The sequence below is a fragment of the Ursus americanus genome, chromosome 33, assembly GCF_024610735.1.
Source record: "Ursus americanus isolate L20-20 chromosome 33, mUrsAme1.1.p, whole genome shotgun sequence".
In the NCBI taxonomy this organism is placed as follows: domain Eukaryota; kingdom Metazoa; phylum Chordata; class Mammalia; order Carnivora; family Ursidae; genus Ursus; species Ursus americanus.
Genome location: NC_142159.1, coordinates 15,658,612 through 15,685,349, shown reverse-complemented (window position 1 = coordinate 15,685,349; position 26,738 = coordinate 15,658,612). Strand labels below are relative to the sequence as shown.

General features: G+C 37.4%; 1 protein-coding gene across 22 annotated transcripts in view; it reads right to left on the bottom strand.

Annotated features, from left to right (window-relative positions):
* The window catches only part of EIF4G3 (eukaryotic translation initiation factor 4 gamma 3), a 332,371-nt gene that overhangs the window by 104,470 nt on the left and 201,163 nt on the right, over window positions 1–26,738 (bottom strand). For 18 of the 22 annotated variants that reach the window (XM_045782022.2, XM_045782017.2, XM_045782024.2 and 15 more), the window contains 2 exons: window positions 18,600–18,708; window positions 12,051–12,890 (listed from right to left, as the gene is read on the bottom strand). In XM_045782022.2, the coding sequence (XP_045637978.2) occupies window positions 12,051–12,890; window positions 18,600–18,708 (949 nt within the window). The remainder of the gene's footprint in view (window positions 1–12,050; window positions 12,891–18,599; window positions 18,709–26,738) is intronic. The other 4 variants (XM_045782018.2, XM_045782020.2, XM_045782027.2 and 1 more) reach the window with 1 other exon arrangement.

Below are 26,738 nucleotides of genomic sequence, written 5' to 3'. Positions count from 1 at the left end.
TGCAAGAAAATGGGTGAAAAAAACACCTTCCCATTTGACCATCCCTGAGACCACATTGCCAGTGCTCTGCAAAGTGCCCAAGACTACTGAAACCTTAATCTGGGGGAGCCACTATGAGTAATAAAACACACCCTAACAGATGTACTTCCTCATTTCTTCACCTTACCCATCCTAGATTTACACATCTGTCTCTCTGTAAGATCACGGAGTTCCCAAATATTGTGAACTGATAGAATTATATTTAGGCGTTAGGAGTCGAGGAATTACAGAATGGAAAATTTTGTGGAGACAACCATACTGAAAAAATTGTCAACAGGTTCTTTAGCATGCTGTAGGCTGAGAAGAGAGCATCAAGGCAACAACGTGGGACTTCGCAACTATTAAACAGGCGTGAAGGACTGGTCAAAACAAAGTAAAATAGGGAGAGATGAGGATTAACACAGGGCCTTAGCTGAAGGCTAACCCGAGAGTCCTGATCTTAGACCTTTGAAATAACAACTGTCTATACAACTCTTGGATAAATACATAGAGAAACTATTTTCTCTGGAAGACTTTACTGGAGAGTTTCCAGGAGAAATCTCAAAGCAGAAAGAGCTGTGATAGCTGGGGTAATAATCTGCTAGTCTATGAAAAGGACTAGAAAGGCAGGGGATTGAACAGTTGGGTGGATAAATGGATGGGATGGACAGCTGGAAGGACAAGAAAGGTCAAGTTGTAGGATTTATCCAGAGTGGCTCAAGTGAAGCAAAAATATACAAGAACTAAGCTAACTAAGCACTAAGGAAATGCAGAATCATTACTTCTAAAACACAGATCCCCTATGTGTTTCATCCATAAATACCGACATTGCTCTCACAGCTCAGTCAGGTGTTCCATATTTGTGACATCAAACAATGAATGCCCCCAGAATAGCTACTACAGTGGTGCATTTACTACCTAGCTGAGAACACCCTCTCAAACTCAGGTAAGATGTAGCTACTAGTAAAACAATAAGAAAGAGTAAAAATAATACACAGTTCAGACATAAAATACATCAAAAAACAATGTGGTTTTTGGTTGTACCCCAACATTCCTCCATGTCTGGTACTGTTGATTATGATGATTTTGTTGAAATCTATTTCCTAAATTTCTAACCCGTAACTTCCCTAACTGGATTCATTTCTAGCTTCAGGGTTTTTAGCATTAAATTCTAAGGCTGATGTCTCTGACAGATCCTTATATATGCTGGTGACACAACCACTCGAAGTCCTACTCATTTTTCTAAAATAATAGCTTTATTGAGAAATAGTTAATGTACTACAAAGTTCACCTTTTTAAAGCATACAATTCAGTTGTTCATAGCTGTAATGGAAAAACTCCAGTCTTTCCACTTCCCTTTGTAGGGAAAAACTCAGTTATTTCCTATCGTGTGTTTCCTTTACTACTTGGAACACTTTGCGTCATCAATATATGGGGTTTTCCCCTCCAGAACAAGCAATTCTCCATGACACCAACTCGGTGTTCCACAACTTAACCCAATTCAAACACTATCAACCCGAGGATGTCAGATCCCACAGGTTAGGGCTCAGTTTCACAAGACTGTTCTCCTCACTCCTATTTTAGATGCCAGTCGAAAGCCCAGGTGGCCGAGTATAGATCACAAGTTCCAATGACTACCCTCTCCTCAGGTTCGATAAATTTCCTAGAGCAGCTCACAGAACTCAGGGAAACATGTACTTGCATTTACCAGTTTATTAAAAGATACAAATGATCAGATGAACAGTCAGATGAAGAGATATCAATAGATAGGGCGAGGTCTGGGAGGGTCTCAAGTACAGAAGTTTCCATCCCTGGAGTTGTTGTACATTACTCATTACTGGTGTGGACATGGTTGCCAGCCTGGAAGCTCTGTGAACCCCCTACCCCTGAGATTCTATGGAGGCTCCCTCACATAGGTATGATCAAATACTAATTCCATATGCAGTCCCTTTCTTCTCTCAGGAGGATGGGGGATGGGGTTGAAAATTCCAAACTTCCAATGACTTGGTCTTTCTGGTTACCAGCCCCCACCCAGGAGCCATCCAGCACTCCACCTAGAGTCCCCTCAGTAGAACAAGACGATCTTAGTGCTACCACTTAGAAATTTACAAGGCTTTTAGGAGCCCTGTGTCATTGATGGAGATAAAAGACCAAAATTAGAACAAGAGGATGTTCCTAGTGTTCTTATCACTTAGTAAATTACACGGGTTTTAGGAGCTCTGTGCCTGTAATGGGTGACAGAGAGCAATATATATTTTCTATTGGAGCACCTGGGTGGCTCCGTCAGTTAAACGTCTGCCTTCAGCTCAGGTCATGATCGGAGAGTCCTGGGATTGAGCTCCACATCAGGCTCCCTGCTCAGCAGGGGAGTCTGTTTCTCCCTCTCCCTGTGCCCCTGCTCCTGTGCACTCTCTTGCTCACTCTCTCTCTCAAATAAATAAATCAAATCCTTAATATATATATTTTTTCTGTTATCTCACAATAGCATAGTCACAGAGTTGTGCGACCATCACCACTATCTAACTTCAGACATTTTCATCATCCCCAAAAGAAAGCCTATAGCCATTAGTACTCCCTCCTCATCTCCTCAACCTCTGACAACTACAATTCTATTTTGTGTCTCAAAGAATTTGCCCATTCTGGACATGTCACATAAACAGAATCATACGATATGTGGTCTTCTGTGACTTTTTCACTTAGCATGATGTTTTCAAGGTCTATACATGTTTCAGCATGTATCCGTACATCATGCCTTTTCGTGGCAGAATAATAGTCTGTATTATATATGCACACACCCTCCAATTTGTTTATCCATTTGTCAGCTGATGGACTTTTAGGTTGTTTTCACTTGGGGGCTATTCATTTTTTTCCCATTCCTTTTTCTCTCTCTGCTTTTTTTCCTAATTTTCTATTCCTGACCTAAACATGAAGTTAATGTTATTAGTATCCTCTCCTTAAACGCATGTCTAAAGCTTTTCAGTGGCATAGATTTTCCTGGTAAAATTCACTGTTCTAAGCATACCTCCTCCCTTCCAAATGACAGCAGAGGTCACCATCAGAGGTGTCTGGCCATTGTGAAGGTTAAATGATACAATGGGCACAAAAGACTCTATAATCAAATTTATACACACATAAGGGACTATTGTGAAGGACTTTCTACCATTTCATGCTCAGGATTTAATTAAGAACTCTTGAGGTGGTATCATCTTGTTGAGCTTCTCTTCTTTGGAACATAAATTCCTAAGGACAGTGATAACGACACCCATTTATTCTGTGTAATATTAGTACAGTTCAAAGGGAACATTTGGTCCCTTAATACTAGCTGAAAATAGAAGTATTAATATTTAACATTTACAGAGTGCTTATCATGTGTTAGACACTGTGCTAAGTGCTTTACATATATCACATTTTATGTTTACTAGAACTTTATGAAGTAAATACAATTGTCATCTTCAAACTCTGGACGAGAAAACAAATTCAGAGGTTAAGAAACTGGCCCACGGTCACAGAGACAGACAGGGGGAAGGCTAAGGTGCAGGCATGTCTGACTGTTGTCTTGATCTTGACCGCTACACTTTATTGATAGTGTTGAGATTAATCAAATACACAAAAAGTAACATACAGATCCCATGCATATATATTCAGAAGATTATTACTATAACTAAATATAACAAGAAGATCTTTTAGTAAAAAGCAGAAGGGTAGAGTTTGTTTTGAAGGTGAATGCCCCCCAATGCCACCCAACATCCTAAAGGGTTTAAGCAGAAATATGAAAAAGGCGTGGTAAAATCAGATCTACATTTTAAAGAGACGACTGCCTGGTGGAGAATGAACCTGAAGGGGGGCAAAACTGGACATGCCAGGGGCATGAAAGGTCCTAAGGCAGTGAGAGCAGGAAACGGAGAGGAGAGGACAAATTCAACAACCGTATCAGGCAATAATCAGAGAACCCTATTAATGATTATACACGAAAGATGAGTAACTCAAGCAATAAGTCCATCAACAGCGGCTTCAGGATTTTAGCTTATGTAAAGCCAGTGCCATTAACTGAGATGAAGGAACAGGTTTAGGGAACTAGGTGATTAGTTCAACAGTAGACACGTTAAATCCATGATAGCTCTGGGATTCCCAAACAGAGATATTTGGCGGGCAACAGGAAACAGAAGACAGAAACTCAGAAGAGAAGTTGAGTATGGAGATAAAAATTTGGAAGTCATCTGCATATACCACTGGGAGCCATCTACCATCAGAGTAGATGAAACCAAACCTAAGAACGTGTTGAATGATAACAGAATTAGAACATGACCCAAATATAAGGGAATTCTCTTCGGTGAGCGAACTGTTCTTTATTTTGACTGTGGCAGTGATTACACGACTTTATGTGTCTGTCAAAATTCACAGAAATGAATGCTAAAGGGAGTGAACTTAACTGCAAAGAAATTATATGCAATAAATCTTACTAAAGAAAAAAAGGAGAGAGCAACAAGTAGTGTTACATTTTGTGAAAAAACCATAAGACAGCATGCTGGGGGCAGAAAGCAGATGATGTTAGTTAAGAGTGAACAGAGAAGTAGCAAAATTATAGACTATTCTTGGGAAACCTGGATGAGACAAGAACAGCGAGTTTCAGTGGCAGCTAAATGGATGTGTAGGATTGAGGGTGTGTGTTCAGCAGATTTACAAGGACAAAGAAGTTTAAGGCAGTGAATATATAGGAGACTGCAAGGGACAACTAAGAAACTCCGATGAGAGTTTGGATGGAGTCACGTTAGTAGCTCCAGCAGAAGGTTAAAAAAGGCATACTTAATGTATTCAGTATTCTAAACAAAGATACAAGGTCATCTGCTGAGGGTGAGGAGGGTTGGGCCGAGTGTAGGATTTTATAAAAGGCAAGTCATATAGGAATGGCTGGGCAGAGAGCATGAATTGGTAGATATATCTACATTCACAGTGGCAGGTATTGTCCAGTAGTACTCTGCCTACTGGAATTTAAGAATAGAGAAGATGGGGTATAGCTAACCAACATTTCTCAAAGGAAAAAGCTGCAGGAAAACCACAGATTTTCACAAGAGAATAGCTCAGATAATCATTCTCCTCCATCTCTACTTAAATCTCATACTCCTTGAAGACTACAACTATGATCATGTTATTTAAACATTAAAACCTGCTGCCTCTCCAACATTCCTTTCCCTGCTTGATTATTTTTATATCACTTAAAACAGTCTAACATACGGGGCACCAGGCCAGCTCAGTCACTGTAGCATGTGACTCTTGATCTCCGGATTGTGGGTTCTGGCCCCATGGTGGGTGTAGAATTACTTAAAAATAAAATCTTAAAAAACAAAATAAAACAAACTTTCTAACATACTATGAAGGCAGAGATCTTTTGGATTCTTCAATTCTTAGAAACCACAAATGCCCAGAATAACAACTGACTCATAGTAGGCCCTCATTAACTATCTGTATAGTTGAAACAGGTGGGCTTCCACATCTCCCTCTGAATGTGGGTCACAAGCCCCTAAATCCCAAAAATATTCAAAGAACTTTATAGTAATATGGAAAGCATGTTAGAAAAAATAACAGAAATGTGAGGTAAAGGAAGGCTTGAGTTATAATTCTTCCTATGACTCTGAGAAACCTAACTTACCACTGCATGGGTTATTTTTTATATCAGCAAAATAGGAACAACTCCATCCCAGGAGTAACTGCTTAAATCATAAGATTAATGCCTGACAAAAGACTCTGTAAAAATTAAAAAAGTAACACGACTTTATTATGATTCCAACAAAATTAGCAAGTACTACTAATACAGCAATAGCAAATAGAGAAAAGACATACATTGAAGAAAATGTATTTTGGATCCTCTTTTGCACTAGTAGGGCAAATTTTCTTGTCAAAAGTATTAGAAACAAGACTCAAGACTACTGTGTGCAAGCTGGAGATAAGCACTGGAAGAAGAAAAAACTTTTAGCAAGACTAAGTTTTCCTGGAGAGAGCTCTCTTTTGCCCAACAGAGACTAGCATTCCCCAAGCTGTCTGGATCACTCCGTCTGGAAGCAGGTAAGCACAATGGTTTCTTTTGGAAGTAAATTACTAAGTCTGGGGAAAAGTGGGCTGAATTCTGAACAAAGAATCCATGTCTATGCATGGAGATGTATGATTAAGTTTATTAATATCCAATGAATGAAACTTTTGAGACTCATGCTGCAAAGAAATCAACTACTATAAATAGTAGCAAAGTGTCTATCATATGAAGATGAAAGATTGTACAAGGGGCCTGCCAGAAGGCTTGGCACTTGAGTCTGTTAGTACGTTCCACCATTAGGTGTCTGGGCTCATTCTCCAGCATATAAAAGAACTTGAGGGACACCTGGGTGGCTCAGTCAGTTAAATGTCTGCCTTTAGCTCAGGTCATGATCCCGGAGTCCCAGGATGGAGCCCTGCGTTGGGAACTGGGCAGTCCGCTTCTCCCTCTGACACCTGCCCGCCCCCCCCAAATGCTCTCGCTTGCTCTGTCTCTCAAATACATACATACATACATACATACATACATAAAGAACTTGACCCAACCCCAGTATTTTCCAGATAATGCTTTAAGATTTCACTGTGAAGAGCAACAAGAAAGTAGAAATCACATGGCAGAAATGTACTTTTCAGGCAGCTTTGTTTCAAGTATTTTTATAAATAAGCTGAGGAAAGTCAATCATTTTAATTTATTTATCCCTAAGGATCACTCAAACTCAAGCCTCTGAAAAAGGGAGGCAAAAGCCCTTGTTTTAGACTGCTCTCCTGATTTTGATAGATAACATGGAACCAGGAACATGTAAGAAGTCCTGCCCATAAGGCTTCAGAACGTATTTCCTCTAGAGGAGTATGAGAAATCAAATTATAAGGATGTAGATTAGGGAGGGATTAGGCTTGTGGCACATCAAATCACAGGTGATCTGCTTTTAGCCGCAGGAACTAAATATTCCAGGATGTTTAAAATATTTCTTAGAAGGTGTATGTTGAGCAAAGGCAAAAATAAATTTCAGATTCTTAATTCCTGTTGCTGACCTTCAGATCATCGTTTTACACATGAGACTCAGGTTAGTCTACCCAAACTGAAAGGCTTTTATTTCTCTGCTTTTATGCTTACTTATGTTTTATTTCTTTTAAGGTACTGTGAATATTCTCACAGGTGAAAATGAATCAAGGATTATTATTAAAACATATCTTCCTGAGTTAAACTATGCTCATTTTATACTGAAGTGAATCAAAACCAAGAGAGAACAGCAATGTCACTGGCTGTATGGATCAGTATTTTATTAACACGCACCAAAACATACAAACGTACCTCCATTTGAGAAATAAATCTCTCATCTTGCAACCTACAGACTCTGGAAACCACCCCTCAACCTTAGTTGAGCTTCCAAGAATATAAGGGAAACTCCTGGAAGCCACATAAACAAGGTGAGTTGTTGCTACTACTATAGTCACTACACTACCAGGGATGTGGGATGCTATGCCAGACTTTAAAAGCAAGGAGTTTACATTTTAACATCAATGTGGGAGAGAAAAGATCTTGGATCCCAGAGAAGTGAGGATTGGAATTGAGGTTCTCACAAAAACCCCTGAGACTCCTAATAGAGTGACAGCTTCATTGAAAAGGTAGCTAAAACAATAAAAGAGAACAAAATAAAACAGTGAATCAATACAGAGTAAAGACAAAGAAGGATGCTTGGTTTCACCTAACTGGAAAGGGACTGTTGTCATCCTGAAAAATTGTATCCACAAGGAATGCCTTCACACGTTGTTTGGAATATGAAAGAAGATTTAGGGCATTAAACTCAGATTAAGGTCTAGCTAACGCTTTCTTCAAGACATGCGGTAAATAAAGCAAACACAAACCTGCTTTGGGATGACCTGCCCACAATATACATCCAGGAAAGTTTTGCTGAAGAAGAATTCATAAAACAAGTTTATAACATATATGAAGAAACAATGCACTATGAGCAAGAGCCAGAAGACACTATAAAAGATTAGAAACATCCCTCTGCCAAAGGAATTTCAAATAATATTTTTATATCAAATAGAGATAATAAAAAAACTAAACTCATTATTATTTTCAAAAGTGAAAAGTTCATATCACACGGTATGCACGTTACATAGTACACCCTCCAGGAAATTATATAACAATGAATTGCTGGATGATGAGTGGGGAATGTTTTTCCACAAGTTCTGAAACTCTCTTTTATTACCCAACAAGTACACAAAACCATAATAAAAACCCTAACACTTCAAGAAATATCCAATTAATACGGATTTTAATTACTGAAGTGATCGTATGAACTAAATAATCAAAAGTCTGGCCAATCTCTGATGCTTTTCAAAGTACACTGAACAGAAACACAATTCTCATTTCACAGGGCTTGCTCTTCAACACCTAAGCATCCAGAATTGCTGTAGTTTGTTCCAGTCAGAAATATGATCTAGAATAGTTGCAAGAAAATGTTTTCCAGCAGAAGAAAAGGTATTATATGACTAATGTCTGACAGTACAGCTTTAAACAAGTATCTCTATACCAACTACTAAGTATTTTTATGCATCACATCTGTCAAAAGCAAATGTGTTCTGAAGCAAGATTTAAAGTGCTTTATCCTCAGGCAGATGCAGTGAGACCTACTCTCAAAAGTCAACAACCGGGGTTTATGGATGGCTCGGTCTAGTTCAGTGTTGGACTCTTGGTTTTGGCTAGGATCATGGTCTTGGGGTCCTGATGGAGCCCGATGGGCCTCTGCATGCAGTGCAAAGTCCGCTTGTCCCTCTCTCTCCCTCTCTGCTCTTCTCCCTGCTCGTGCTTGCTCTTTCTCAAGTTAATAATTTTTTTAAAAAGTCAACAACAAAAGACTGATATCCAAACCAAATTGTTATGATTTAATAATCTCTCAAAGTTAACAAGGTGCTAAATGAGTAAGTGGAAATAAGATCGTAGTCACCGAGAACAGGACAACTTCAAATGGATATATCTACAAGAGTGATGATAATTTAAGTTTTTAATGTTAACTTTTGTGGCATCAACATTAAAAAATTTGTACAGAAATAAGAGGGCCAGGAATGTTTTGGCAGCTTTATAATTTAAAAAGTGCTATTTACATGGGTTCTTCAGATTCATTTACTTTGAATTCTGAAGAGTATAAGAAATCAAGGGATATCACACAACTTCTAGTTCTTTTATTATATATAATACATTTATAGGTTAAAAAAATCATAAAGCTAGGGGCGCCTGGGTGGCACAGTGGTTAAGCGGTTAAGCGTCTGCCTTCGGCTCAGGGCGTGATCCCGGCATTATGGGATCGAGCCCCACATCAGGCTCCTCCACTAGGAGCCTGCTTCTTCCTCTCCCACTCCCCCTGCTTGTGTTCCCTCTTTCGCTGGCTGTCTCTATCTCTGTCGAATAAATAAAAATAAAATATTAAAAAAAAAAATCATAAAGCTAGAGAAGTGCCCGAACACTTTACTTCCTGACATCACCAAACTCTACCCTCACCCCTAAATCATGCAAAAGACAGTTTGTTCTTTTCTAGCTATCCTCTGGTTACTGCTGAAGTATCTACATACTTTCACTAAGCTGCTAGTGACTTATATTACTAATTCCCAGAGTATTGGCATTTCAAAAAAAAAGGAACCATGGTATGAAAATTACTTGCCCTAAAATCTGTTTGTCTGTCCATCTATCCCCTGGGCACTGTCTTGCAAATATCAGGCCACCTAACTGACATACTGCTAAGAAACCAAACATTGTCAGGAATGAGTAGAAGTATGAGTTTGGTGTGGGCTCTTTCTTTACTTATTTCAGGACTCCGGTATGGTTTGTATCTCTGACTTGTATTCCCTATGATTATTTTATCTTTCTGTCCTTTGTTTTCTTTGTTTTTTTAAACACTTGTCTTCAATAGCTCCTCCTAATTTTGTAACTACCACATTACTAGCTGCTGGATGACAACTCACAGGTGGGTATGTGAAAGGAGACAATGAAGGGTCAAACAAACTATTGTTCTCCAACAAAGGAGTGTTCCTTGGGGGCATTCACTGGGGCCGTCCAAACTGTTTTTTCATAAAGCCTCAGGTCATCACCCGACCAAGAAAGAAGGTTCCTAAAATAGTGATGACACTTGGAATTCTGATGTGATGGAGGCCAGTCTCTTCAGGAAACAGGTGATTCACAAACTTTATGATAAATTACTCTCTGCCCTCACCACTTGCACTGCTGCACTATGTTGAAATAGATGTTCTACTGTTCCAAGGAACCAGACAACCCCCCCTAAGAAATTCAGGAGGAAACTGCCTCAAGAACTGAGCTGTGTGGGAAAGCTGTATCTTAAAACTAGGGATCAGGTTTTTGATTTGTTGAGTTTCCCTATCAATTAGATAGCTCAAAAAAAAAAAAAAAAAAAAAAACCAATAAACACGAAGGATATTGATGACTGAAACCTCCCCACCCAGTGCATCTCTAGATCAACTGCTAGGGGAGCACGCAATTTTCTAATTGTATAATTTAACCTAAGAGGTATACAGAGAGCAAAATATACTGTGAGGGGCACTACCCACCAGATGGGCTATGCTGACTTGTTCAAAGCCATATTCTTATGGGCTAATGACTCTACTTGGTAAGCCTCAGATAATTTTTTTTAAAAGATTTTATTTATTTATTTGACAGAGACAGCCAGCGAAAGAGGGAACACAAGCAGGGGGAGTGGGAGAGGAAGAAGCAGGCTCCTAGCAGAGGAGCCTGATGTGGGGGCTCGATCCCAGAATGCTGGGATCACGCCCTGAGCCGAAGGCAGATGCTTAACAACTGCGCCACCCAGGCACCCCAGCCTCAGATAATTTTTTATTAAAATCATAAAAATTCAGGGGCACCTGGGTGGCTCTGTCGGTTAAGCATCCGACTCTTGATTTCTGCTCAGGTCATGATCTCTGGGTCGGGAGATCAAGTCCCTGAGTCAGGCTCTGTGCTGGGCGTGGAGGCTGCTAAAATTCTCTACCTCTCCCTCCGTCCCTCCCCACACACCCCCAGCTCACTCGCACTCCCTCTCCCCCTCTCCCCACCTCTCTTTCCCTCTCTAAAAAAAAAAAGGGACAGCACCTGGGTGGCTCAGTTGGTTAAGTGTATGCTTAGGCTCAGGTCATGATCTCAGGGTCCTGGGACAGCCCCATGTTGGGCTCCGTGCTCAGTGGGGAGTCGCTTCTCCCTCTCCCTCTGCCCCTCCCCCCAGCTCATGCACACTCTCTCTCTTGCACACTCTCTCTCAAATAAATAAAATCTTTTAAAAAAATTATAAAAATCCAATATTCCTAAGTTCCTAAGATCCTAGGTGATGCTACATTAAATAACTAAATGATTCTGAACTGGGAAGAATATAATATTCTGACAATATTAATGATAATAATGATAAAATTAGTATTACAGGAAAAAAATGAAACCTCTAAAGGAAAATATGAAGAGCATTAAATTTCTCTGTGAGTTAATCACAGAGGGCACTTTCATTTTTCAGAACTAGTTATAAACTTTGACGTTGTGATGCCTATTTTTCTAAATCCCAGATTAAAGAAAAGATGAATTCCTTTACATTTAGGATTGACTGGGTTCTAAAATTTTGAGAAGATAGGTTAAGGACTATACAGTATGCTTGTTTTAATTGGTTTCCAGCCCCAAAGCTACTAAATTAACCACTGAAGAACTGATTCATATGAACGAGGCAAAAAAAAAAAAAGAAAGAAAAGAAAAACAAAAAACACATGTACAGTGACATATACCTTGGAGGCATTTTGTATATTTGAAATTTCATTTGCATTTTTAGACAATGGAGTAACTCTTTTGCAGGCTGCACTAAAACATAAACACACCATTGAAGAAATCAGACTACGAATGTCAGCATTCATTTGATGTTTCTGGAAGTCAAGGAAAGTAGCCAATTAAAAAATAACTCAAACACTGCTTCTTTTTCATGTTCAGCAAGCATAAAATAATTACTGGCACAAGAGCTTACCTGGGCCGGGGCTCTTTCTTGAATTTAGGTTCTGAGCATCCACATTCTCTTCTGTTTGCCCGTCTGCTTCTACCTCTATTTTGTTCTGAGTAGCTTTTGCATCTTCACTAAGGCAAGTTCTTATGCTCTCGTCCTCTTCTAAGACCCTCTGGACTGCGGTGGGAACACCAGCAGTACTAACATTAGTGGCAGCAGCAGGAACAATGGCTGGTGTGGGAGGAGGAGGAGCTGGAGGAGTTGGAGGAGCTGGAGAAAAGGAAGGAACTGTGGAAGGGGTAATGGGGGCTGGAACACACTCCACTTTCATTTCTTCTGGGGCACTTTCCAGAATCTCCAATTCAAGAGTCAATGGCAACACCTCCTGTTTTACTATTTCCACAATGCTCTCCGTGGCTGGTAATGTTTCACTAACTCCATTCATTTCATTAATTAGATTAGTACTAGAAATCAGTGGAATATCATTAGGTGCTACACTGCAAGATTTCTTGCATATATCATCATCAATTACATCTGTTGGCGATGGATCTGATGTCTCTGTGCAAGATACAGGGCTGGGTACAGGAATTGTGTCTTCTTTTGAGGAAGAGAGCTCACACCGGTCATCTACAGCAGTGGCAAATATTGGCTGGCTGCCAAGACCAGCAGAGGTGGGGGAAGCAATTGTACTTCGAGCAAGTGGAGAAACAGTGGTAGGTGATGGAGGCAGAGGAAGCTCTGGCATGGATTCTACTGCAGTTGTCTCCGATGTCTGGCCTGCTTGTTCTTTCTTCTCTCCACTAAAGACTAGCCTAAGGACTGGGGAAGGAGACTTTAACACTGGATCGGGTTTTGGCTTCTCTTCTGGGGAAGAAAAAACAAAAGAGTTTAAGAATAATTCTTCGATCAGAGATTATACTGTTTTATTTTGGGCCAGTTCTTTTAATCTCTTACCTGAAATCATAGGCAACAGAAGACAGACCAAATTATTAGACTTACTCTGCCACTCCATATTTTCTAGTTATACCTGGTGTTACTTGATCATCAGCAAATATAAAGTTTATTTTGGAGTAAAAGGAGGAATCAACAATTAACCAAATAATTATATCAAGAATACAATGAAAAAGTTAATCAAAACTGAAGCTAAGGGGGCGCCTGGGTGGCGCAGTCGTTAAGCGTCTGCCTTCGGCTCAGGGCGTGATCCCGGCGTTCTGGGATCGAGCCCCACATCAGGCTTCTCCACTAGGAGCCTGCTTCTTCCTCTCCCACTCCCCCTGCTTGTGTTCCCTCTCTCGCTGGCTGTCTCTATCTCTGTCAAATAAATAAATAAAATCTTAAAAAAAAAAAAAAAAAAACTGAAGCTAAGCCATCCGGAAATGGGAATAGGGTTTTGTTTTTTTTTTTTTTAAAGTAAAGACCTTCATTTCTATGTATCTTGCTCCCTATAGAAGACTTTTCTATCAAGGATACACTATAGTGGCAGATCAGCTGAAGAACAACTAAGTACAGATTAAATTATTATAGATTGGTATTTTTATTTTACATATGACTGCATTTAGGAGAATTTTTGTAAAGAATGTGTATTACTTGTATAAAAAAACCTATATTTTAAGAGAAGCTATCATGGTGTGATTTATTATCAGTGCAATTTATTATCTGTGAAATCAAGTCCCTGAATATAAAAATTCATTTGCAAATTAACTTTCATTTTTCAAAAGAGGCAGCATGTATGTAACCAGAAAAAATATGAAAATATAAAAATGAAAATTTATCTTGTAAAAAAATTCTTCAAGGAGAAACCAAAGTTAATATTCAGATAATCAAGTCCAATTAAAAAAAACATGATATATACATCTGAAATACTTGAGACTATATAAGTGCATATCTGTGTATAGATGAAAAAGAATGAGAGCAAGAAACTGATGATCACAATAAAGGTATACTAGAAACATGTAAGAAACTGTAATTCATGAAAATTTCCATATTCTAAAATTCTAGGTAAACTGATATGTGATTCATTCCAGAGTGGATGAAGCCAAAGGAGATTGAGACTGGTTTCCAGCCTGATGCTTCTGCAGCATGATAAACAGGCTCCACTGGAAAAACGGATACTCATGAGTATGTTCATCAAACAACAAAAATTTTAAGCACTACTAAAAGACAGTTTAAACTGAAAGGGACTTCACTTTCTCTGCCAAAAATCTTTATGCATCAGTGAAAATGAGTCTTTACAATAAATTATTGTACTTAAGTTTGTCATAGAAAATATGCTCTGTTAATCAGAGAAGAAGATGGTAAATACTACCATTTAGGTATTAAAAGGATAATTCATCCTTTAAATATCATTTATCGTTCATCGTTCATTAACTACTTTTGCTGGCCTTAAAATTCATTTTAATTTATGGGTGTAGAGACCAGCGCTTCTTAAATTGAACCCCACCTATTTGATGTACAGGAGAAACAGGATCATTAGGCTCTCACTGCCAAATCCCTCAGACTATGTTATCAGGGCAAAAGACAAAAATATTTTAAAGAAATCTGTCTATTACATATATATATGAGAAATATATAATAAATACACATTTATTAAAATATCGCTTACAAAAATAATTTCCAACTCACTGGGGTAACGCTACAAGGGCTACATGAAAGCACTGTGAAAGCACATTAAATACACCCTTTATAAACACTGAAACCTGGAAGCAGTAAATAGTAAAAAGTAATTCTCACATTAATAATCTAGTAAGTATGTCAATTCTATTATTAATTTTGAAAAGTAAAATATCTGATACCAAAAACAAACAAAAGCAGACATAGGACTGAAATTTCTATATACACTTGAGAAAAATCTAACTTGAAGAAAATTAGAAACAAAAAAAACCCTTATTTTGAGAGGTCCTCATTCTGAAATAAGCCTCTTTTAATTCATTCAAGTTTTAATACCAAAAGCTGAAAAGTATACTACAGTTAATCTAAATAAAGAACAGTGATTTTATCTAAGAACTTTTACTATTAAGAGTATGCTTTGCAAAGCCATGATAGTCTGAAATCTAATATACTGCATTACAAATATCTCTACCATTTGGCCATCTTTAGGAAATTGTGGGAATTCCATCTTTAATAATTTTTTAAAGAAATAATCATGCAAGAGGGAGCAAAGATAGAGATCTGGAAGATTTAAGGCTATTTATATTAACACTGTATAATAGCAACAAAATAAGAGAGAGAAATAGACTAAATGTCTAACATGAAGGATTTATTAAAGAAATAACAGTGTGGGCCATATAATGGTATAGTATGCAATCATTTAAAATAGGCTTTTAAAAGAGTATTGATATGGAAAGTTGTTTATAATAAAAGATACGTTTTTTAAAAAGCAGGGCACAAAGCTGTATGTAGAACATAAACTTAATCTGGTAACTTAAAAAAATATATGCGACTAACATATGCATATTGGGAAGTTTGGAAATAAGCTTACTAACAATGGCTCTAGATAATGAGACGAGAGATATTTTCTCTTTCTACTTATCCATAGTTTATACAATGAATGCCATATTTATAAGGAACAAACTGCTCCCTTTATTCTCAGATGGCAGTGGAACCAACTGCCCAGATGGGTACCTTTTGGTTGCCAGGAATCTCATGTAACTGAGAAGGTCTACCATGCAGACCAGGAACAGTAAGCATCATGCAACTTGAGGGACAGTCTCACTTGACAGAGAATAGTCCTGTCCTAAATTCCAGGGGAGCCCCAACTGAACAACATTGCTATAAATCGTTGAATTACAACAGAATAATCATTCACTGAATATCTCCTCTGTACTGAGTGATTTCAGAAGGCACTAAGGCTAAAACTAAGGAACAAATAACTTTTATTTGTATTTCACTGTCCATACCATATTCTCCACACACTGGGCTGATGTACCTACTCAAACAATGGCAAACAACAATCAAGCTGTGTCTAGGCATCATCAACGCCAATTGATGATTTTAATTCAATGGCTTTCTCTCTACAAACCAAGCTGAAGTTCTTCCCTGTGTCTTTGTATCTTTATAAAGTACCAAGCAATTGGAAATGTCATATTTGTCTGGCAATTTGCTGTTCATGCAACCATTTCAGCTGTTCATATCACAGACTCTGAGAAAACCGTAAGTTTAATAATGGTAGCTCACATTTATTAAGCACTTCTTATGTGGTAGGAACTGGGTCAAACACATACATACACAGTGTCCTTTAACTCTTACAACCACTGCTAGGGTAGAAACTATTATGTTCCTGTTTTGCAGATGGGGAAACTGAGTGTTTTATAGATTAAGTCATAGGTCCAGGGTCATATAACTGGTCAGTGTTGGGACTTGAAAATGATTCCAAATCCTACATTTTTCCAGTTCAGGGGAAAAAAACAAAGGTATATGGAAAAAGAAGTATTTGGGTGAAGCAAGCTGGTAGGAGACTTTGGGGCTAACATGTGATTCTGTTACCCAATGCAAACCCACAGTAATGACATTTCCATTGAGAGAAAAACCAATCTGACTGCAGAATGCAGAGTCTATTCTTTCTGAAGGTAATCTAGCAATCTTTGAAAACAGTACATTTTCATATCTTTAACTTCAAAAGGAATCTAGAGTTAAGAAAATTTTTAAATTTCTTAACTGTAAAAAATTTTTTCTGAAAATTGCTAAGCCCTTTCTAATGTTACTCGAATTACATATGTTTGGTTTAAAAATCACTCTGAAAACTATTCTATGTGTTGGCAAACTATGGTACAATTAGAAACAGAATTAACTGAGTTTTCTGGAAAACAACTGGTCCTAAGAAGGAAACGGCAGTAGTCCCCCAGAGTTCTTTATAAGCACTACAAAATATGCTTATTGCTTCAAATTCAGGTTTTTCTTTTCATCAAGGTTACCTAAGACATTTTCAATGCACCCATATCTATATTGAACATCAATCTGGAATGTTTATTATTTAAATTTCCACTAAGCTTAAAAAAACCGAGAAGAAACCTAGAGTTCTGCATTCTTCCTTATGGAAATCAAGGCCTAAATGTGACAAAATGAAGGTGTTTCATAATCTAAAAATTGTAGCAGGGCGGAGCTATCATCATTAAGACATCTTATGAATTCTTTATATCGTGGCCCAGCTGAAGTTTGCATAGAGGATAGATAAACTGTGAGGCCTCTTTGGATGCTAAGTATTCAATGTCCTCAGCATAGTTCTAACTAGCAAAAAGATTACAACTGTGCAAACTAAATAATGAAGTTTTTAAGAGAATACCCTGAAAATTCTTCTTTACTCTGAAAACATTCTGATTTTTGACTCAAAAATGCTCTCATTGGAGACAGAAAGTGTCTTCTACAATACCTACCAAGTGCACTCCCTCCTGCAAGGTGAATGGCTTTCATATTAAAAAACTTGACTCCACACTGCTGAAAGAAGTATCTGACAGAGCAGCTTTTAGAAGCATGCCAAGTTAGGGTTTGTTACCTATTTTTTGGTTTGGAACAATCTTATAAAACAATGTAAAGGATATATCTCTGTTCAAGTTTACTAGGTTCCTCAATACTAAAGGGGAAAAACATCCTATTATCTTTGTATGCTCTAGAAAACACTGAAATCAAACGTAAGTTTCTAAGTGCGAAAACTTATTAAAAAACCAGTAATATTAAATAACGTTGCTTAGGTTATGTGCCAATTCCCAAGTACTTTTTTAGGAGTAATTTTTAGAAAATACATTTACTAACATCCACCTGTGAAGGGTGTTAGAGGAATGATAAATCACAAAATTAGAAATCACATATGTTGTCAATTCATTCTTACAATGAAGTCAGAAACGTTATAGAAGCATGCTCTAAGTCACATGTTTTCCCCTGTGTTTTTCCAATTTTCCCCAATTTTGGTTAAGGTCAACCTACATCCAACTACATAAGAAAAGAAAGACTGTGATATCCCATTTTCTGACATGAGCTTTCCCTTAGAGTTTTCTATGATAATCCAAAAAGGCAATGTGTGTACTTATTTCAACAAACATTTTACACTTCATGTTCAAGGTAAACAGGAGTAGAGACCTCAGTATGATTAAGATACACAGTATAATGACTCATCAAGACTAAATACTAGTGCATGATGTAGCCAGAATAAACTCAGTACTACAGAACTGAGGCCACAGAAGCCACATTTGTAAGAAGAAATATTTCATGTTTTTAAAAACAGCAAGATACACAGATATATTATAAATATATAAATAAAACGATGTTATTATTGTAAAGCAATATATACTTTATTTCCCCAACCTTGTTCCCCTTCCCCACCAAAAAACAAAAACACAACCAGTTTCAGACAACTAAGTTTTTACTTATAAATATATATCAGCAGTGAGGCATTAATAAAAAATTTTACTCATCAACCCTATTTTACTTTCCGAGAGGTAGAACGCTTTGATTTTCCATTTCAAAGCTTTGTTTACAAGTGGGTATCTAAATAACCCTCCGCTGTTCCACTCTTGCTCTTAAATGCTGAGGACAATATAATTAATTATTTAAAAAAAGGGGGGGAAACAATTATACACAAACCTTGCTTCTGGTCGCTAGCTGCAGTGACAGGGGTGCTGGCAGCAAGATGAGCGCTCTCCACAGTCCCATAAACCACAGGGCTGTGCTCAGGGACCTGGCTGGACAGCTGCTGGGATTTGAAGTACAAAAAAGGGTGATAATGAGCGTGCGAACATAAAAACTAGCAATATGGAACCCAAGCAAGTGGGGAACACAGAGTGGGGCAGGAGATCACAAAATTAAAAAAAAAGAAAAGAAAAGAAAAGAAAGAAACGAAAAGAAAAGAAAAAGGAAAGCGAGAAAAAATATATAGGCCAATTTAATAATTCAAAAAGTACGGAAGACAGCAAGAAAAGGAAAGAGGCAGCAGAAAAGGGGAAGGAAAAGAGATGATTACTATTAACCACGGCAAGAGAAGACAACATAAAAAATCATTAGTATAAATGCATTCTCCAGGATTCCTTCTAAGGACAAACAGACTTTCCACCTAATGGCAGACATCACATCTGACAGGGAATTTAACCTCCTCCAAGTCAAAGACCAAAGGGATGTGGTCAACTTCACTTATAAACTACCTAGCAAAGCTAGAAAAACAAAACATGATGGGTTTTAAAACCAGTCACTGATTCAAGAAAACAATATTGAAGGGTGATCCTCGTCATTTGTCCATATAATCACACAGGTAAAATGCAACTTGTAAAGTATCTAAAGGCATTTTCCCCTTAAAATGTCTTTAGATTCCGGGACAAGGATGGTATCTTCTCAGAGTCAGAAATCTTAGTAAAGTATCTGTTTTTCAGAGCTAAGAGGAAACTCTTCATTTTCACTCAGTCACTTTATTGGAATCAAAAATAGCCCTGAAATCCTAGCGGAGTAGGTTGAAAAAATTGTAGTCGTTGTTCAACTTGGGAGGGAACAGGAAATACACAAGAAAGGACAAGAACACTTGTTCTACATCACTTTCCATGCAGATATTTGTTCTGGATTTGAGGGTTACACAAAAGCCGAAATACAAAGCTATGTCTCTCCTCAGAGATGTAAGGTCATTTTTTCGTTAGCCATAATCTCCTACATTGAATTCTATCAGTGCTATCAGAGCAGAGTCCCTGCACAATTCTGATTTTCTGTGTGTGTGTGTGTGTGTGTGTGTGTGTTGTGTGTGTGTGTGTGTGTGTGTGTGTTTTAGACATGAAGGGGAATTAAGGTGTGAATGAATTTGGGGTGAGTAGGGCCACTTGAAAAAGTGTTAATAAAAAATATTTCCAAATCAATAAGTCTCATTGAGAATAGGAATAGAAAATAAAATAAATCAGTTCGGATGCATACCATTTATTATATGTTATTTAAGTAACTACTTTTCAGAATGTACAACATGCAATTTACATTTGATCATATCTGGATTGTATAGAATAACAGGAATAGGGAAAATTCACCTATTCATTAGATGGTGAGAGTGCTCATATTCCAAATTACTTCTAAATAAAGACTACTAAAATTATATTTCTATATATAAAAAATGAAAAGTTACTGTTTTCACTCTGAATCGTAGCCAAATAAATGAATAGTACTGCCATGATGGTTCTGAATCCTTATTTCCAGTGGGAAAAAGTTGTGTTACTAAAATTCAAAAATTAGGACCTCTTCATAGCTATAAATGAAAATATGGACTCCGTTCAGTTCTAAGGCTGGAAATAGCTCTAGAACAAAGGAAAGGTCCTAAGTTACTTAGCATTTATTAAACAGGAAATAAAGACCTGTAAATTGTATTATTTACCTAAAAGGAAGAAAATATTAACTACTCCAGTTGCCTGGGAAATTAATAGCCCAAAAAATGGGTAACTGCTCAAACCAGGTCACCAAAATGACAGCTATACATAAGGTGAGATGTTTTAGACAGTAAAAGGCTACTGATACTTATACATTTGTGTTGATCAGAGAGTTTTTTGAGGTCAGATTAAAATATCTGCAATCATATTCAAGAGATAACTGCATAGACATTTTTAAATTAACAAAGTCCTAGGAAGATTTTGCATATAACATTTATAAGAAAGGACTGAGATAACATGCTGTTTAAATCCCAGTTCCAAACCCAAGCATCCAGAACATAGTCACACAACCACAACCTGCTAGGAAAGGACCTCTCAGTTTCCTCAGCTGTAAAATGAAAAGGACTAAATAAAGATCTTCCTAAAGATCCTGAAGTCCCATTTAGGTTTAACATTCTCTAAGCCTCTGAAAGCATTCAGAAAATGAAAACATAATATTCACATCAATATAATTCAATACTCTCACCTTGTTTTTGATTAATTTTAATGTAGGATAATCTCGAATTTTAGCTTAACCTCTAATTTCATCTCTTTTCACCTAATGAAATAACCACAAACAGCCTGTAACAAAGAGTTCCTTATCGTTCCACAGTACAATTAATCATGGATTATTTTAGCTAATTGATAAATCAGAAAAATCAGGAAACAAACTTGGAATATTGTGACTGAAGACATCATATTCAATGCTGTACGCATTTGAATCCATATACGGAAACGAAGTTTTGGGTAGCTGGAGAACTTAGGTAGTACCCTGCTCAGAATATATTTAAGGAATTGCAAAATCACTCCACTTTATTCACATTTGCTACTGGTGAAAATTTATTATAAAAATCATTCTGGAAGAGCAATTAGTATAAAAATATCAAATAATTCAATGAAGATGCTCAGAAAGTCAGAGTTAAAAGGTTAGGGTTCATGTGACAAGTACATACTGTTACAATTCATAATTTAGGTCAGTGCTAAATTCAATTACTCCCACATGTTTCAAAATTAAGGCTCCAATTGGCAGAAGAAAAAACCTCTCTCATTTTTCAACTACACTTACAAGGAAACTTACAATATGGCAAGATAGTAACAAAGAAATTAATTTCCATTAAAAATTATTTTTAAAACCTACTCTGTTGAAAAAAAAATAAAATTTACTCTGTTTAAGATTTTAATATTAAATCTGAAGTACTGGCCTCAAGAGATAATGGTACATTAGGGCACAAATACTGGAAAATTAAATAGTGTTTATCAGTAGGTAAAACAGGCAACAAAATGTGGAATTGTCCTTAAATAATTCTTTGTACAATTAAGAATTCCCATCTCTTTATATGGCCCACACTACTTCTATCCAGAAAGGGGCCATCTCCCTTTACTACCTATTTTAATCTTGTATATGACAGGATGATTAAGCACAGAGGTAGTTATAGACAGAGTATCTGCAAACTATGGCCCAGGGACCACGTATCTGTTTTTGTATCACCCATAAGATGTTTTTTACATTTTAAATAGTTGCGAAAAAAAAATCAAAAGAATAAAAGTTCTTGACACTTAAAAATTATATGTAACTTAAATTTAAGTATCCACAAATGAAGTTTTATTGGAACAGCCATGGCCATTCATTTACGTATTTTTTAAAGCCACATCCATTCTGCAATGGCAGAGGTGAGTGTTGGTGAAACAGACTATGTCTGAAAAGTCGAAAATATTTACTATCTGCCCTTCTATAGAAAATATTTGCTGACCCCTATTATATTTCACCAAGAGAAACTAGGGACTCTAAGTAGTAATGCAAATATAACAGGATGCTGATATAATTCACTGTTATTACAAGAGACTGTATTTGAACTTCTCGTATCCCATGATTTAAAAATAATTGTGCTAATACCTCATGTTTTTGAACATCTATAAATCCTGGGAATAAACAAGTATAGCCCTCCTCCACCCTGCCCTGAGAAATATTATGAAGATTAAGAAGTAAAATAATAATAAATGGTGCCAGAAAAGAGGTCCAAAACCTGCTTCTTTCATAAGTGGGAGGGAAGTCTTCTGTGTGTGTTTCCTTCTGGTGTCTACCAGAAGGAACATTAAACATTAAAAACCCACTGCTGATTAAAATAGACAAAAATCTTTGCATCAAAGCACTTTTATCAACAGAAACATATAAAAGAATAAAGCATATACACACACAATTACGGAATATTCACCTATAGAAAAGAATGAAATCTTACCATTTGTGATAACATGGATGGACTAGAGGGTGTTATGCTAAGTGAAATAAATCAGACACAGAAAGATAAATACCATATGATCTCACTTATGTGTGGAATCTAAAACAAAACAAAACCAAGCTCACATAAACAGAGAATAGACTGGTGGTTGCCAGAGGCGGGGGGGGGGGGGGGTGAGTGGTAGACAAAATGGGCAGAGAATCAAAAAGTCCAAACTTCCAGTTAACGAAATAAATAAGTTATGCAGATGTAATGTACAGCATAGTGACTAGTTAATAATACTGAATTGCATATGTGAAAGTTGATAAGAGTAAATCCTAAAGGGTCTCATCACAAGAAAAACAATTCTGTAACTACATATGGTGACAGATGTTAAGCAGACTTACTGCAATGATCATTTTGCAATATATACAAGGGCTGAATATCATTATGTTTTACACCTGAGACTAGTGTAATATGCTACATCAATTATACCTCCATAAAAAATTATTTTTGCATCAAATTAAAAAAATAAACCACAAAATTAATCATTTAATTACCAAGGCCATAATGCTACACTAGAGTAGTTAAGGGTACAGAGATAACATACTCTGAGGTCCTGAATTTGTATGTGTGTGAGGATCTTTTGAGGAAGCAAAATTTAGGCTGAATTTCAAAGAATCAATGTGAACGCAGGCATGTGGGAGGTATATGGGAGGAAGTAGGAGGAAGCAGGTCAGGCAGAAGGAACAGCACATATGAAGGCTCAGAAGGGAGGTGTATTAAATAATCAACCCGCTTTTAGGAGAGCAGGGGAGGAACACAGGAAGAGCTGGGGAACTTGGTGTGAGAAGTACAGGCCACACCAAGCATCTTGGTCCTTAACCCCTCAACAATGCTCCAGGAGTAGATTTTAAGCTGAAATGTGATATAGTAAGACTTAAGTTTTTAAAAGATCCTTCTGACTGCTGCATGGAGAATGAACTGGAGGGAAAGAAGAATGTTATAAGGATATAACATATAAGTTTACTGCAGTAGTCCAAGAGAAATAATTATGATGCAAATAAAGGGTGTGTGTGAATAAATTTACTTAAATACAGGACTTAAATTGACAAGATTTGGTAACTGATTAGTTATGGTAGGTATAATCACTAAGGAGAGGAGGGATAAAAATAAATACATTAGATTGCTGGTTTATGACATGTGTGCCAGTCACTGAGATAGGGAACACTGGAAGAGACATCAGGTTTTGGCAGTCAAGAAGCAGGGGAGAGGAAGACCACGAACTCAAGTTTTGAGTATAACATGCTTGTGAGATACCTGACCATAGAGTTCAAGCAGAAAGTTGGGTATGTAGCCTGAAGATCAAAAGAGTACTCATTATGTAAGCAATCTGTAGAGTGACATAATGAATACCTATTTCAATACAAGGACAATAATGCACAATAAATAATGATCGTAGCAATAATGTAACAGTAACAATAATGCACTGAATTCTAATGCTAGAATCTAATAGGTCACAAGATATACGAATCAGAAAAGGCATCAACCACATGATCAATTCTTTCATTCTTTCTACACTTTTCCCAAGAAACTACCAATTCTATTCAAAACATTTTAAGTAACATGAAATTACTGTTTTTTTTTTAAAGATTTTATTTATTTATGTGACAGAGAGACAGCCAGCGAGAGAGGGAACACAAGCAGGGGGAGTGGGAGAGGAAGAAGCAGGCTCCCAGCAGAGGAGCCCAATGTGGGACTCGATCCTGAAACGCCGGGATCACGCCCTGAGCCGAAGGCAGACGCCTAACGACTGCGCTACCCAGGCGCCCCTGAAATTACTATTTAAATGGTGGAACCCATCTCAGGATTGATTGGACAAGTGTTTTCACCCCATTATCCTATGTTCCTGGCAGCTCTGAAACAAGAATTTTCTCTCTTCTATGGAAAAGAGCTTCACACAATTCAACTATCTTATCAAGGATTATGCATTAAATTAGGTGCTGGGAGTATAGAGCTCAATAAGACATGGTGCTCCTTATGTTTCGTGAGCTAACATTCCGGTGGTAGAGACAAACGATAAGCCAGAAAATAAGCATAAAGTATGTCAGACAAAACTTATTGCTATGAATGAAATTAAAGAAAAGTAAAGACCAGAGAGTGAAAGGGGTGTGAAGGTACTACTTTAAAGTGATCGAGAATGGTTTTCCTGAAGACATGATATTAGAAGAGACACCTGAAAGGGAGACAAGGACATACTTGGGATGTAGAAGACCATTTCAAATAAAAGGAATAGCAAGAACAAAAGTGGAAATGTAGAACGAAGCTTGTGGACCAAGGGCAGGAAAGCCAGTAGCAATACACTGTCATGAAGGAGGAAGAGAAGGATAGGAAAGGGGATTAGAGAAGCAGCCAAAAGCCAGATAATGTATGACCTCATAAAGACCTCTAAAATTCTAGAAGTATGGACTTTTATTATATAGTTTAGTCACCAGCAGAGAGACATTGGCTAGTTTTTAGTAGGGAAGGGATGTGATCAGATTTATGTTTTATAACAACTCACTATGGCTGTTGTATAAAGAATAGACACAGAATATGTCAAAAACTCATAAAATTCAATGGCCAAAAAACAATCCAATTTTAAAAATGGGTAGAAGATCTGAACATTTTCCAAAGAGGACATACAGATAGCCAACAGGTACAAGAAAAGGTGTTCAGGGGCGCCTGGGTGGTGCAGTCGTTAAGCGTCTGCCTTCGGCTCAGGGCGTGATCCCAGCGTTATGGGATCGAGCCTCTCATCAGGCTCCTCTACTGGGAGCCTGCTTCTTCCTCTCACCCCCCCTGCTTGTGTTCCCTCTCTCGCTGGCTGTCTCTGTCAAATAAATAAAATCTTAAAAAAAAAAAAAAAAAAAAGGTGTTCAACATAACTAATCATCAGAGGAATGCAAATCAAAACCACAAAGAGATATCTCACATATGTCAGAATGGCTATTATCGAAAAGACAAGAAATAACTAACAAGTGTTGGTAAGGATGTACAGAAAAGGGAACCTTTGTGCATTGTTGGGGGAAATGTAAATAGTATGGGCACCATGGGAAAGTTTGAGGATTCCTAAAAAAAAAAAAAAAAATTAAAAATAGAACTACCATATGATTCAGCAATTCCACTTTTGGGTATTTAGCTAAAGAAAACAGAAACACAAAATCAAAAAGATATATGCAGCCCACTAAGCATTACTTAAAATAGCCAAGATATGGAAACAACCTAAGTGTCCATCAATAAAATAGCCAAGATATGGAAACAACCTAAGTGTCCATCAGTAAGTGTCCATCAATATTTATTGATGGTATACACACACACACACACACACACACTAGAATGTTATTCAGCCATAGAAAATAATGAAATGTTGCCATTTACAACAACATGGATGGACTTTAAGGACTTCACGCTAAGCAAAATTAAGTCAGAGAAGACAAATACTGTATGATCTTACTTCTATGTGGAATTAAAGCAGCAGCAGCAGCAGCCCATAGATACAGAGAACAGACTGGTGATGCCACAGGGTTGACTGGGGTGGGAGCAGATGAAATAGGTCACAAGGTACAAATGTCCAATTAAAAGTAAGTCATATACTTAATAATAAGTAACTAGGGAGTTCTGGCTAGCTCAGTCAGTACAGCATGTGACTCTTGATCTCAGGGTTGTGAGTTCAAGTTCCACATTGGGTGCAGAGACTACTTAAAAATAAAATCTTTAAAAAAAAATAAGGAACTAAGTAACTATAGTTAATAATACTACAATGCAGATTTGAAAGTTGCTGCGAGTAGATCTTAAAAGTTCTCATCATAGGGGTGCCTGGGTGCATAGTCAGTTAAGCATCTGACTCTTCGTTTTGGCTCAAGTCATGATCTCAGGGTCGTGAGATCGAGCCCCGCCATCAGGCTCCACACTCAGCACAGAGTTTGCCTAAGACTCTCTCTCACTATCCCTCTGCCCCTCCTCCCTGTGCTCGCTCTCTCTCAAATAAATCTTTTTTAAAAAGTTCTCATCATAAGAAAAAAAAGTTTTTCTGAAACTATGTATTGTGACAGATGCTAACTAGACTTCTTGTGGTGATCATTTTGCAATATATACAA